Source organism: Artemia sp. Qi Xiang Cuo, chromosome 17, assembly GCF_049724085.1.
Source record: "Artemia sp. Qi Xiang Cuo chromosome 17, ASM4972408v1, whole genome shotgun sequence".
Taxonomy (NCBI): domain Eukaryota; kingdom Metazoa; phylum Arthropoda; class Branchiopoda; order Anostraca; family Artemiidae; genus Artemia; species Artemia sp. Qi Xiang Cuo.
Genome location: NC_142810.1, coordinates 33,956,807 through 33,970,511, shown reverse-complemented (window position 1 = coordinate 33,970,511; position 13,705 = coordinate 33,956,807). Strand labels below are relative to the sequence as shown.

Sequence of the window (13,705 nt, the reverse complement as noted above, 5' to 3'; positions counted from 1 at the left end):
CGTTTTTGTTTATGGTGGTGGTTTTATTGTTTTTTTTTTAGTTTTAGCTTGTTTTTTTTCTTGTTACCCTTGTGTTTCTTTCGTGCTGAAGACACCTTGTTTGGATACATGCAAAATATCCGCGTTGTTTTACATTTTTCGTTTCTTTTCTACTCCACTAGCCGCAGTCTCGTTTTGTTGTTATTTTTTTTTCACTGAGATTTTCTTCTTTGTTGGCTTTTTGTCATTAAATACGCCTGGTTTGCAGCCAGAATAGACTCGCTTGTCATGACGTCATTCATCATCTTGTTTCTCTTAATCTTTCAAATTAGACAATTAATTTGCATTAGTGTCATATAGATTTATTTGTAAGAATTGTTGAATGATTTCATTCAATCAAAAGGATATTCCAAGAAAGATACAATACGATATTAATTTTCAAGAAGACAAGTTGCTTTATTCCACAAATGGCTTCAATCTTAAAGACAAAGTCGGTATGATACTACGGTACCCTTTTTATACAGTTATACGGCCACTAAAGCCTAGTCTACAACTATTAATTAATATTTTAGTTACTATGAACTAGCGTTTGTTTTTAATTATAAAAAAACAAAATTATTTTTTTAATTTTCAGGCGTTTTTCATGTTTGAATTAAAAATTTGAAACTATAGCTAAGACAACAGAAATATTTTTGCAATTTACATAATATCCTTAGCGATTATAAACTGAAAACTAAGATTAAATTTATTTTTAAATTTCGGTTACTATGGGCTACAGTTCGTCCTTTATTTTAAAATAAAGCGAATAAATAATCATTTTATACGGTAGCAATATATCTAAAATCTTCATATAGTTACAAAACAAAACTAATCCGCCATTTACCTCCTTCTTGTACCTGCATAGCCTGTAGCTGTCCTTGTTTGAGAGGTAGTAGCTTCTGAAGAGTCGGTTGTTGAAGAAGTACCTTTCAAAGGATCAGGACTTGCTTGGGCTCCACAGCTCGCATCGCCTTGAGTGTAAGTACTTTGAATACCAGGAGGAGGCAGAGCAGATGGCTGGCCTCCAAAGAATTGGCCACAACCACTACCAGATCCAGGATATCCCGGGTAGTCATCATTGGTGGAACTGGTATTTTTTCTTTTTCTTTGTTTCTCTTTTTTATTATTATGTACTCCACTTGTACTACTTTTTGTTAGTTGTGGGTAATAAATGATTGATTGATTGATTGTATCAGTTCGCTGATCTGTCAGAGGTTCTAAGTATATTATATAGAGTACATAAAAAATCAAGACAACAGCAGCTACTAGTAGTAAGACAGCAGCTACTAGCAGTAAATCAGCAAATTTGAATTCTCTGCTTTTCCCCTTGTCCTCTTGGTTAAGGTAGCTATCCCTCCAACCATGCGAAGGCTTTTTGTGATATTTGACTTTAGTTTTTAAGCCTGACTCAGTATAGTCCAGAGTATATTCCAAACTGCAAGAGCCTTTGAGAACGTATAAATCTTCTGGATATCTATAACCTTCACAAACTACATCCATTTGTCCAAAACGATAATCTAAAGACATGTCTGCTTCACACTTCCACTGAACGTCAATGCCATCAGTTCCAACATTTTTGCACTTTACAACATCAGGTTTGAAAGTTTCGGCAGCCGTTCCTCCAATACAGCTCAGTTGTGGAACTGGGCTTGATCGACAACCTGTCGTCATACGGTCTTTATGAAGAGTCAAAATTTCAATATCAGAAAGGCTAACAGACTCGTCTTTACCATACACATATGCCATTGAAAACAAGACGAATTGAGTAAACACCAGCCTCATACTATAGCGTTAAGTTCAGGATATATCTGACTTGGCTTAACTTTATAAAGTACCAAGTGAAAACCTAATCAAAAACAAAACCATTTTAAAAATTTAACGGTATTTTTCTAGAATTAATTATAGAATTAAGATTGATGCTCAGAAATCTGAAATATTTTTGCAGTTTGCAGTTAAATTAAATTATTTTTTTTAATTTTTCAGGAATTATTTTAGTTTCCGTTGACAAATCTGACGTTTGTGAAAACCTTCCAAAAATTACTACATTTCACAAAACTATATTACATGATTTTTATAATGGTACCAAACAAAATATAAAACTAATTTTTTAATTTTAAGGTATTTTTCTAATTTGAAATAAAAAATTCAAATTATTTATATAGTAAAATTATTTATATAAATATTTAGACAAATATTTATATATTGATTACATAATAACTAGCAATCCTGAACTGAGAACAAAAATAAAATAAAAATTTCTTGTCGAAAGATAACCGTGTATAAACATTCCATTTACTTATTACGTCATACATGCATATACGAAAAAAATTAATTCCTTCGTATCTTTTTAGTTCAAGCCAAGGGACAAAAAGTTTCTTATATAGGAGTTTCGGACACGGCGGTTCTAATGGTGTACTTTTTGTTTTGATCTTTTTGTTTTTTTACTTTAATTTTAGGAGTTATTTCTCTCTTAATAGGCTGCTAGCTACCTCTGCAAACAAGATTGTTTCTTATAATTTAATAGATTGCAGCTACAGCTGTGTCCATGATTCCATTACTATCCGTTCGAGTCCGATCTTTTACTGTAAGTTCAGGGAAAAAGAAAATAATAGTTTAAATCTTTTCGTTATTTTAAGACTTTATAGTTTGGCCTGCTATTTGTATGCCGGAGAAAAATTATCGGCAATTTTTAACAACTTACACCCTTTTAAAAATCTGGACACAAATATTAGTGTTTAATATAGTTTCATACCTCCTCTAGTTGACCCGAAATAGAAAACTTGATACCATTCGCAAAAAAATCTTTTTACTTTCTTTGATAGCTTGGATACATTTACGCTATTTTGATTTGGTTAAATTTTAAGAGCAGAAGTAACCACAAAAGTTTGAACATAATACCCTCAGTCATTCTTGGGATACTGCTGAGTGGCCTTATTGCGAATTAGCATTAGCACAGTTCATATTGGTTTAATATTAGGGCAAAATTTAGTTTTTAAACATAATGGGTAATTGGGAGGGTGGGCGTGGGAGGAGGATTAGTTGTCCTCCAATCACTTTCCACTGTTAAAAAGGTCATTAGCCATTCCAATTTCCAATCGAATGAGCCCTTTTCCAAGTTTCTACCTACGACAACTCCTTCGAGACGAAGTTCCCTGATCTAGTGCCCTGGTTATAAAAATGAGACTGCAATAAGTACTATATTTGAAACATGGAGGGCTGCAGGGTTGGTGGGAGGAGTGGGGGGGGGGGTTAATCGGTGACTATATAGTAATTATGAGGTAACCAAAAGAAAGGAAAGCAAAAGGGCTGTTTTTTCACTCATCAATGTGCTAAGATCTTACATCTTTTGTCAGAAAACGCTTAAAAGTGAAATCTCTGAACTAAGATCTTACATCTTTTGTCATTTTATGCAAACGTCTTTCATCATTCTGCTCTCATCAGCGGTCTGAGAACAATGATGAGTAGATCCTCAAAGTTCTCTCATCATTGTTATATATGGCAGAACAGTGGCGGTCTTCAAACTTTTTGCTAACATCAGTGAGCTGTAAGATCCTAGAACAAAGATGAGTAAAAAAACGATAATCTTTGCAGAAAGATGTAAGATCTTAGATGTAAGATATTAGTGCTAAAAAACGGGCCTATAGTAGAAACAAACAATGAAAAAAAATGTACGTGTCGAGGGGTATTTTCCGCCGGGGAGGGGGGGGGGGTACCTTTCGATGGTATTTTCAGCGGGAGTACTTTCCGCGGAGGGTATTTTCCGCGGGGGTACTTTCCGTCGGGTATTTTTCGCGGAATTATTTTCAGCGGGAGAGTACCTTCCGGTTTTTTCCGCGGGGGAATTTTTCGGGGGGTAAACACCTACAACCTTAGAATCAGCATAGAAATCAATAAGGTGTCAATTGTAGTCAAAATTCCTTTTTAATTTAAGTTTAAATTTGCTTGTTTAATTTAGTTCTTGTTTGTTTTAAGTTTTAATGTTGCCCCATATTTAGAGGTTAAATTTTGTCTATTTAATTTACATATCTAGAAACCGCAAACAATATTTGTTTTTAAATATTATTAATGGATTGCTGAGGTTAATGACTTAATGAAAAACTGCTACTGGTATTTATAGTTCACATGCGTTCACTATTTTTTTTTTTTTTTTTTACAATGTTGAAGTTTTTGCCGCAATATGAGCAATAAGTGTTTTCAGCTATGATTTTCAATCCTGTGATCTGGCTCTAAGACCTACTCTGTAAAAGGTTTGATTTACTATGCGGGCCCAAGCCCTATTTGAGCCTGAAACCGAAGCTAAAACAAATTTTTACTCCCGAATTTCCGCAACGAAATTCCATTTTGTCTTTCCCCCCAAAATTCCCCGAATCTTGAAGACTTGTACCCGAAAACTACCCGAGTTTTTAACGCATGTCCCCGAATTTTAAGATTTGAGAGTGGAAGTCCTGCTTGATACACAGAAAGATGTTTTTGCAACCTTTGGACGCCGGAAGTGAAGTGTCTGTTTACGAAAAAAGTAAAATAGGTGGCTGCTTTTCTGTCTCTTATCTAGACTATGCTGAACAGATCAGGGTGAAATAAAATATTTGTAGATGAAATAATAAACACATAGATAAAAAAATACTGAATTGTACCACATTGTACCATAATTTGTAAAATGTACCATATTTTGTGGGATTGTACTAAATTGTACCAGTAGAGGTGAAATGTACCAAAATGGTACAATTGTACCGCGTTTGGCATGACTGCTGATCCTCATTCGATAAATTCAGAGGGGAATGGGAGAGGAGTAACTCTCTGACGCCACCTCTTTCGAAGGGTGAGCCATCTACATTGAGTCTATGGCAAGGTTTTCAAAAGAGTATTCTCGATATTATTCTTCTTTATTTCAATGAATATATCAATAAATTGAGTATAAGGATTTGATTCACATCGTCAAAGTTTCATCCAATAGTCTAATGGGGGAGAATCAGTTTTAATTTTTATTGTCAAGTGTTCTCTGTGAGAATATCTTCCGTTGAAGGGATAACTCGAGAAAATTATTATCCAGAATCAAATGTTTTTCCATAATCACATGATTCGATCTAATTCTCTCTTTCTCAAATTTATTCATTTTTCAATCCTATCACTCTCACTGCTGACTCTAAACTGACCGTGAATCATTAGCCTAACATTCTAACAAAAAGAAAGGGAAATTTCCAATTTCGAAACAATTTTATTGCAAAATTACAACAATAATACTGTACATAGACAATTAGCGATACAGCTTATTGTCTTCGATATGCTTCACTATTGCACTTAAAGTCCTTCGAACTCTATTCACATGTGTTATATCAGCTTTTGCAGCGACGCATAATTGATCTACCATTTTAAATTTGTTCAAAGATAACGCATAGCTTGCCTACACTTCACCCCATTCAAGACAAAGCCGTGATCCTCTCGTGATTTCCACCGCAATGTTTGGTTGCTCTTTTATCATTCCTACCAACTCCACTACCAGCTTCTAATAGTGTAAACATTCTACTCATTATTGTAAATACATCTTAATGAATAAAGTCAAACTGTTCTCACTCCTTGAATTCTATTCTCACACTAATAACAACTATAGCAAAAAATCCTTCCTTATATCAGTTGCGTCACTGTTCCGTTACAGATCAATATATTTAGAAACATCCCCTGATTGGCCTTATAATTTGGAAAAAAATGAAGTGAGTGCAATGGGGCGAATGTCGGCGAAAGTCAGACTGGTGAATTTTTTTGGGGCAGATGATATGAAACTTTGTTTCCAGCAGATTGGGAATTTACCAAATTTTGTGATGTGGTTGAAAATATTTGATAGAGGCACAGCAATTTTGTCTGAAAAGGGTTTAATTAAGTCACCTGGGATGTCCAAGGGACAAGTATTTGATTTTCTAAGCTTTAGGATTTATTTCTAACACCAGAGGGAGAAATAACGGGGAATGAGGTATTGGGAGGAGTAGTTGGACTTGAGCCAGTGAAAGGGGGGAGACTTTAAACGATGGAAGCAAGGCACAAGTTCAAATCGTTGGCAGTCTTATTAGGGGGCTTAGGGAGATGACAATTAACTTCAGAAGGACTTTTTCCACATATTTCTTTAATTTTTCGGTGCCATTGCTTGGGCTTGTTAGAATATAGATCTTTGTTTTTTATATTATAATAATCATAAGCTGCTTTTCTTAATTTTTTCTTTAAGAACTTCCTTAGACTATTAGCCTCAGTAATACGACCTGCCTCGAAAAAATGGATTTTTTCTCATAAGTTTTTTAAAAAACTCAGTAACATAAGGCTTATTTGTAGAACATGTTTTTTTTCAGGAAAGTGGGATTCATAATTACTCTTCAATAAAATTTGGAGGGACAAAGCCATGCAGTTAATGTCATTTGTTTGATACACAGTGGACCAATTTTCAGTAGTAATCCAGGAGCCAAAATTTTAGAGTCCTGAGTCAATAAGAGGTCTATAAGCGTTTTCAGTTATAGAAAACGACTGTTTAACTTTAGCCAGCGGAGATAGGAGAAGGCTAAAGTGGTAACTACCCCCTAGAGGGGGCAGAGTGGAGACGGGTTTGTAAAACTTAGAAAAATTGGTGCAAATTAAATCAAGAGTAGTATTGGCTTTTGTAGTTGGGACCTTAACGACCTGTTTTAAATCAAAAGCATTACATGTAGAATCAGGTTTTATATCATTTGCGTCTCCCATCAGGAAAATTCCTGCATTCGGGTATTTTGATAGTATAAAGTCAGCACTTGCATCTAACTTTTCGGTAAAATTTATTTTGTCAGTGGATCTCTGATTACGGGAGGAATAAACACAACACAGGACAATTAAATTGAAAGCACGTGGCAAGACTTTAGGTCGAACACACACATTTACTTTAAAAGACGATTATTCAAAGAACATACCATCGCATATATTTTACTTTGTTAGCTGCCTGATTCCTTGTAAAAGATATTTTTTGTCAAATGAAACTATATTAATACCTGAAAAATTTAAACTAAATAATTTTATCTAACTACAAAATGCAAAAATAATTATGGTGTCTGATCAATAATTTTCATACACCATTAGAACCGCCTTGTCTGATATTACATTAAAGGACGAACTATAGTTAATAGTGACTGAAATTTTAAAATAGATTTTTTTTTTTTGGGTTGCAGCGGTAGCTAGCAACCTAGTAAGAGTTATATTAAAAGACGATCATTAGAAGAACAAACTATTGCATACATTAGACTTAGTTAGCTTCCTGATTCCTTTAGAGTCGTCTCTTACTACTCCAAAGAAGAAAAAGCCGTAGGCTTTTTCTGTTTGTAATCAGGTTTTCCGGGTTGCAGCGGTAGCTAGCAACCTAGTAAGAGACGATCACGTCCAATGTAAAAAAAAATATAAAAACCCATTACTCCTACAAAAGGAGTCAGATCAAAACAAAATATATACCATTAGAACCACCTTGTCCGAAACCCCTCTATAGGAAACTTTCTGTCCCTTGGCTTGAACAGCAAGGGAAATATATTGGCTTGAAAATCACGAAAAGTGGCAGCTACTACAACATTCTGCCTAAACGGGATATTTTTTTTCTTTTTTTCTTTTTTCTTTCTTGTTTTCCACAGATAGCCTGGCACTGGAACATCGTAGAGAGTTTTTCAATGGCTCATTTTAAAAGAAATTAATTGGGTTAAAAATCTTTTGTAACTAAAATAAATTACCTCTAAGAGAAATGAATTTTTCAATTAAAAACTGCATTTTTAATGTCTTTTCATACTGCAGTCTTTTCAAAGATGTTTGATTTTTGTAAATAAATCATAATCGTATACTAGCGGTAAGATTTGAACTCACGCCTCCGAAGAGACTGGTGGCTTACACCAGCGCCTTGGACCAATCGGCCACACTGCCTCTCATAACTATATATGTGAATCCGGGTTGCAGCAGTAGCTAGCAACCTAGTAAGGGACGATCAGTCCAATGCTAAGAAATATAAAAACCCAGAACTCCTAATAATCGAGTCAGATCAAAACAAAAGTACACCATTAGAACCACCTTGTGTGAAACCCTACTACATAAATAATGAATGTCGTCATAGTTTTATGTTAGAGCTATGACGTGAATAGAAAAGCACGACATTATTTTGTTGTTTCTGAATACGTCATGAAATAATATCATTACGCCATGACGTCATGAAATAAAATCATTACGCCATGACGTCATAATTACTATATAAAAAACAACAAAGATGTAAATGGTCTCATGCATGATTACATAATGGTACGATCAAAGCAAGCTACGCGCAAGTTAAAAAAACAGTACTACAAAAAAAAAATAGAGATAGTATCTTGAAAAGAAAAAAGCAAAGGTATTCAACCGACCAGGCGTATCGAGAAGTAATAATTGATAGTGACAAACAGCGTTATTATAATGATGTAGTTTATAGACATCCACAAAACTGAGACAGCCAAACAAAAGAGCAAGGAACGGTATGATAATGATAAAAATTACAGAGAAGCAACAATTGAGTAGGCTAGAAAAAAGATCAAGGAGCTTTATCAAAATGATGAAGATTACCTAAACAATTAAAAGAAAAAAGAAACGCGAAGGTATTCAACAGACCAGGTGTATAGAGAAGTAAAAATTGAGAGAGCCAAACAAAACATCAAGAAGCGTTATCAAAATGATGAACTTTATAGAGAAGCAACATTTAAGCAAGCTAGACAAAAGTGCAAGGAACGGTAGGATAATGATGAAGATTACAGAGAAGCAACAATTCAGCAGGCTAGACAAAAGATCAAGGAGCGTTATCACAATGATGAGGATTACCGAAAAATACATAAGAAAAAAGTTGCTACCCAAATAATGGGTAGATACTGGGGTGACAAAAGCTATAATGAAAAAATTAAATTCTCTGCTAGGTTGTACCGAAGAACGCATAAGGACAAAGGGAAAAATTACATTCAGAAATACAAAAAGATGGCAAAAATGCAGGCTGATCTTCGTAAATTGAGAAACATGTTACGCGTGTTTAACCAGGATCACAAAAAGCATTCAAAATTACAGATTAAAATTCTCTTTGAAAGAGCGGATGCTGTTGAAAAGTCAGCTAGAAATGCTCAGGCTAAACTTCATAGTAATATCCAAAAGAAATGTTGTCAGTTTAATGAAAATCTTCCAAGGTATGGATTGGCAACTGAGGAACAGTTTATAGATGCAATCGAAAATATTCGACAACATAGTGAATATACGAAGGCGTACTTCTTAGAAAATTTCGTATATTAATTTTGGAAGGAGCAATTGCAGTTTATGTAACAGCAATGAAAATATATATACAAGCATACCTATCAACAGCGAAGGAAAAGCAAGGATTTTCAATTATGGCGAAAACAAACCTGTTAGGGTTATTACTATATGTCTTTGTGAGACTACTGATTTAGAAAAAATTCCTGGAACACCTCCTCAAGAAAAAAGTATTTCTAACTGTGTTTTAAACAGTTCTTTTAGTTCTACTGAATATTTGGCAAAAAATGTTCTGTGTTGTAGAACAAACTGTCCTGAAAAGTACGAGACAACTATTTTGGTTAGGTTCTAACTACCCGACGCGGGATTTAATATGTATTTCCAGACCAAAAAAATCATTTTTTTTATTTTTTTTATTTTTCAGTTTAGTTTCGCTAAAGTTATTATGTAAACTGCAAAAATATTTATGATATCTGAGCAAAAATTTTAATCTTTTCATTCAAACTAACAAAATAACTGAAAATTTTAAAATAATCCGGGTTGCAACGGTAGCTAGCAGCCTAGTAAGAGACGATCACGTCCAATGTTAAGAAATATAAAAACCCATAACTCCTAAAAAAAAGTCAGGTCATAACAAAAAGTACACAATTAGAACAATCATGTCTGAATCCCCTGTATAGGAGACTTTCAAGTCATTTGACTTAAACAGCAGGGGGAATATATTAGCTTGAAAATCAATAAAAATGGCAGCTACTACAGCATTCTGCCTAAACGGCATCTTCTTGCTTTCTTTTTTCTTCTTTCTTTTCCACAGATAGCTTGGCAATGGAACATCGTAGAGAGTTTGGCCATGGTGAATTTTTTATGTTGATTCGATTTGGTTTCGAAATAATTGTTAAAGGTTGCTCTTTGCCGTGATTTAACCTTTACTAGCTTGTAGCTACTTCTGCAACCACGATTATACATAGAGCCCATATTGTTCTCCACTTAGGTTTTTGAGAAATGGTATTTAGTCTACACTGAGTGTAACTCAAGCCAAGGTTCTCCACTTAGCTATAACAATTTAAAGAACTCATCACAGAGGATTAGACTGAGAAATTACTCAACTATAAGAAAATTGAAATATATAAAGATGATTAAAATAGATAAAACATGAAGTAAAATTTGGTTGTTCAAGATTCTTTACTGATGGGATAAACAATTTAAAATATGAAAATTAATCAGAAGGAAATTAAAAACGATTCGAATGAATAAAGAAAATCTAGGTGTTCTCAGAAATAATGAGAAGGATGCTTGGCAAAAAGAGTAAGCTCGGCCAATTTATTGTCCTTTATTTAAAAAAAATTATTATCCTTTATTATTTCATTCCTTTTTGCGTAATGGAATGTACGTTACCACAGAATGGAGGATCTCTAATCCTCTAGATCGGAAGTAAAGTCTTCTCACCACTGTGCTGTGGCAACTGCTTACATAAAAACACTATTTGTATTATGATGTCTAAGATATGGTATTGACGTGTGAACGTGGGATTAACGTGGGATTAACAATTATTATGTGAACTCGATTATTATATCTTCCATACGATTGTGAAACGATTGAGTTTTTCGTCGCCTCTTTTTTTTGTCACGGGAGCAGCACTTTGGTTTACGAACTAAGTAAAAGTACTAGACTGTACTCATCATGACAAAACAGCTGAAAATTTGTATAAAATTTTGCCACAGTTAAAGTCTAATATATTAAGAAAAAAGAAACTAATACTGAACAAAAACAGAAGAGTATGATTTCTTCACTAATGAAGAAATATATACGAAATAAAAGGTGGCCTAAGCAACCAAAGTTTACCACCCACATTAATCTATATTTGGCTACAATCAAAGAAATAGAGGGAATAGAAGAAGTTCTGAATCGTATCAGTTACTTTACAAGACCAGGAAAAAATATGTTCAGTTGAAACTAATTGTTCAGGACATTTAAGAAATCCTGGATTTCTACAGCCTCGACGAATTTCTTTTTGGTATGATTTATATAATTGATGAATGGTTTGGAAATGAAGAAACCAAACAAAACATGATGACTGATAATTAATTTTTGAGGTCTTGCACAACTTTTATGCCAAAGAAATAGTCAAAGAGTTAAGTAAATTTGCATTAGTTTTGTCCTCGGAAGGCAATGAAAATAAAACTATTTCATTAAAATAAAAACAACAACAAGAAAAATACCATACTTTTTCCAGAGGAGTAAAAGAAGACAAAATCGTATGTAAGAAATTTGAAAGGCCTTTGAAGATATTAAATAAAAAAAACAAGTTTTTTTAACTGAAAGTAAGGAACGACGTTAAAACTTAAAACGAAGAGAAATTATTCCGTATATGAAAGGGGCTGTCCCCTCCTCAACGCCTCGCTCTTTACGCTAAAGTTTTTTATTGTTTGAAAAAATAAGTGTTATGAGAAAGTCAAACTTTAGCGTAAAGAGCGAGGAGTTGAGGAGGGGACAGACAATTTCATATACGGAATAATTTCTGTTCGTTTTAAGTTTTAACTTCGTTCCTTACTTTCAGTTAATTTTTTTTAATTAATTTTTGAACGTTTTTGAATTGATGCAGGATTTGATTTTGGCTCACCGTACATGAATAATTGAAACAAAATTTGTATATTAATTTTACTTTTATTTGGTTAAATGGCTTCAAAACTTGTTTTATTTCATTTGCGAACGTTTTTATTAGTTATAAATATACGTAACTTACGAATTAACTTACGTAACGAACTATTTTTAATGCGTATATAAGGGGGCTCGCCTACTAGTCAATACCTCGCTCTTTAAGCTAAAGTTTGAGTTTTGTTCCAATTCTTTAAAAATAACCCCTTAATCACAAAGGCTGTTATTTAGAATAAATAGCTCTTATGAAAGTACTAAAAAATCTTTGGCTAAAAGAGCGAGGTACTGCCTAGGGGGTGAACCCAATCATACACGTAATATTCTCTGTTCGTTTTAAATTTTGATGTTACTCCTTATTTTTAGTTGGAAAACTTGTTTTTTTATATTTAATTTCTGATCTTTTTTTAAATAATACTGGGAAATCTGGAGCCCCCTTCATAGCAATTTCCCTTCCCCCATGAAAAATTCCTTCATGGAAATATCCTCCCGCATAACCCCCAACCCACCCACCCCCTACTACTAGAAAAAATCCCCCCTGAAAACGTCTGTATACTGGGTAAAGCTCATAACTTTCAGCCCTCCCCCCGGAGACTTCGGGGGATTAAGTCATCCCAAAGGACATATTTATCATATTTTCAACCATGCTGAACAAATGGCTATCTCAAAATTTTGATCAGATGACTTTGGGAAAAAAATGAGCGTGGGAGGGGGCCTAGTTGCTCTCCATTTTTTGGTCAGTTGAAAAGGACACTAGAACTTTTAATTTCCGATCCAATTAGTCCTCCCACGATATTCTAGGAGTACTGGGTCAATGCGATCGCCCCTGGGAAAAAAAAAAAAATAAACACGCATCCGTGATCTTTCTTCTGGCAAAAAATGCAAAATTCCACATTTTTATAGATAGGAGCTTGAAACCTCTACAGTAGGGTTCTCTGATACGCTGAATATGATGTTGTGATTCTCATCAAGGTTCTATAACTTTTAGGGGGTCTCTCCTCCTTTTTTCGAAAATCAGCCAAATTTTCTCAGGTGCTTAACTTTTGATGGGTAGGACTAAACTTGATGAAAGTTATATATTTGTAATCAGCATTTAAATCTGATTCTTTTGATATATCTATTGGTATCAAAAATTGTATCTATTGGTTTTCTAGTGTTTCGGTTACCATTGGGCCGGGTCGCTCCTTACTTACAGTTTGTTACCACGAACTGTTTGAAAGCTTGGTAGGAGTTTGACAAAAACTTAACAGGTTTAAACCAAATATCCAGCAACAGCAAGACTCTAACCCACATCCTCATGAACAAAGAACTTCAAATCCATCGTACTAACTACTCGGCTAGGACGAGTTTTGTCAATTTGTCAACTGACTTAAATAGATTCGTCAATTTTTTGATAGATTTCAATAAAATCTATGGAGAATTACACATACAAGTACAAAAGCAAAGGCGTATAAAAATTTAATTAGCGTGTAATGGCTGGTACTACTATTAAGAAGTTACTGCAGCTCCAAGCCATATATCCTGTTTGTTCCACTCCTTCCCATAAAATAAAGGATCACGACGGAGAACACGACGTTCGCCATCAAGTTGGTGGTATCGTCGGTAATAGTTAATTTACATATCCTATAAAATGTTTCTAAGAATAAAACTGGAGATGTGATCTGTACAATATGTTACAATAACCAGCACTAAGTCTTGTCCCTTAGCAACCATAAAGTTGTATGTGGTTACACATGTGCATTTTGTCCTAAGGAAAAAACATTGAACCGCGAAGACGAAAAGACTTTGTATA

At 34.2% G+C, this 13,705-nt stretch overlaps 1 protein-coding gene across 1 annotated transcript; it reads right to left on the bottom strand.

Annotated features, from left to right (window-relative positions):
* Positions 1-858: 858 nt before the first annotated feature.
* LOC148942129 (store-operated calcium entry-associated regulatory factor-like) lies at positions 859-1,800 on the bottom strand. Its single transcript, XM_089103236.1, has 2 exons — positions 1,212-1,800; positions 859-1,112 (listed from the first exon to the last, which is right to left on the bottom strand). The coding sequence occupies exons 1-2, from the start codon at positions 1,798-1,800 to the stop codon at positions 859-861; spliced, it is 843 nt and encodes a 280-aa protein (XP_088959362.1).
* Between the last annotated feature and the right edge of the window lie 11,905 nt (positions 1,801-13,705).

Excerpts from the sequence above, each read along its gene's own strand:
- LOC148942129 (XM_089103236.1), bottom strand. The coding sequence starts at position 1,800 with ATGAGGCTGGTGTTTACTCAATTCGTCTTGTTTTCAATGGCATATGTG. Across the intron at positions 1,113-1,211 it reads TCTGACAGATCAGCGAACTG|ATACCAGTTCCACCAATGAT; the intron begins ATACAATCAATC and ends GAAAAAGAAAAA.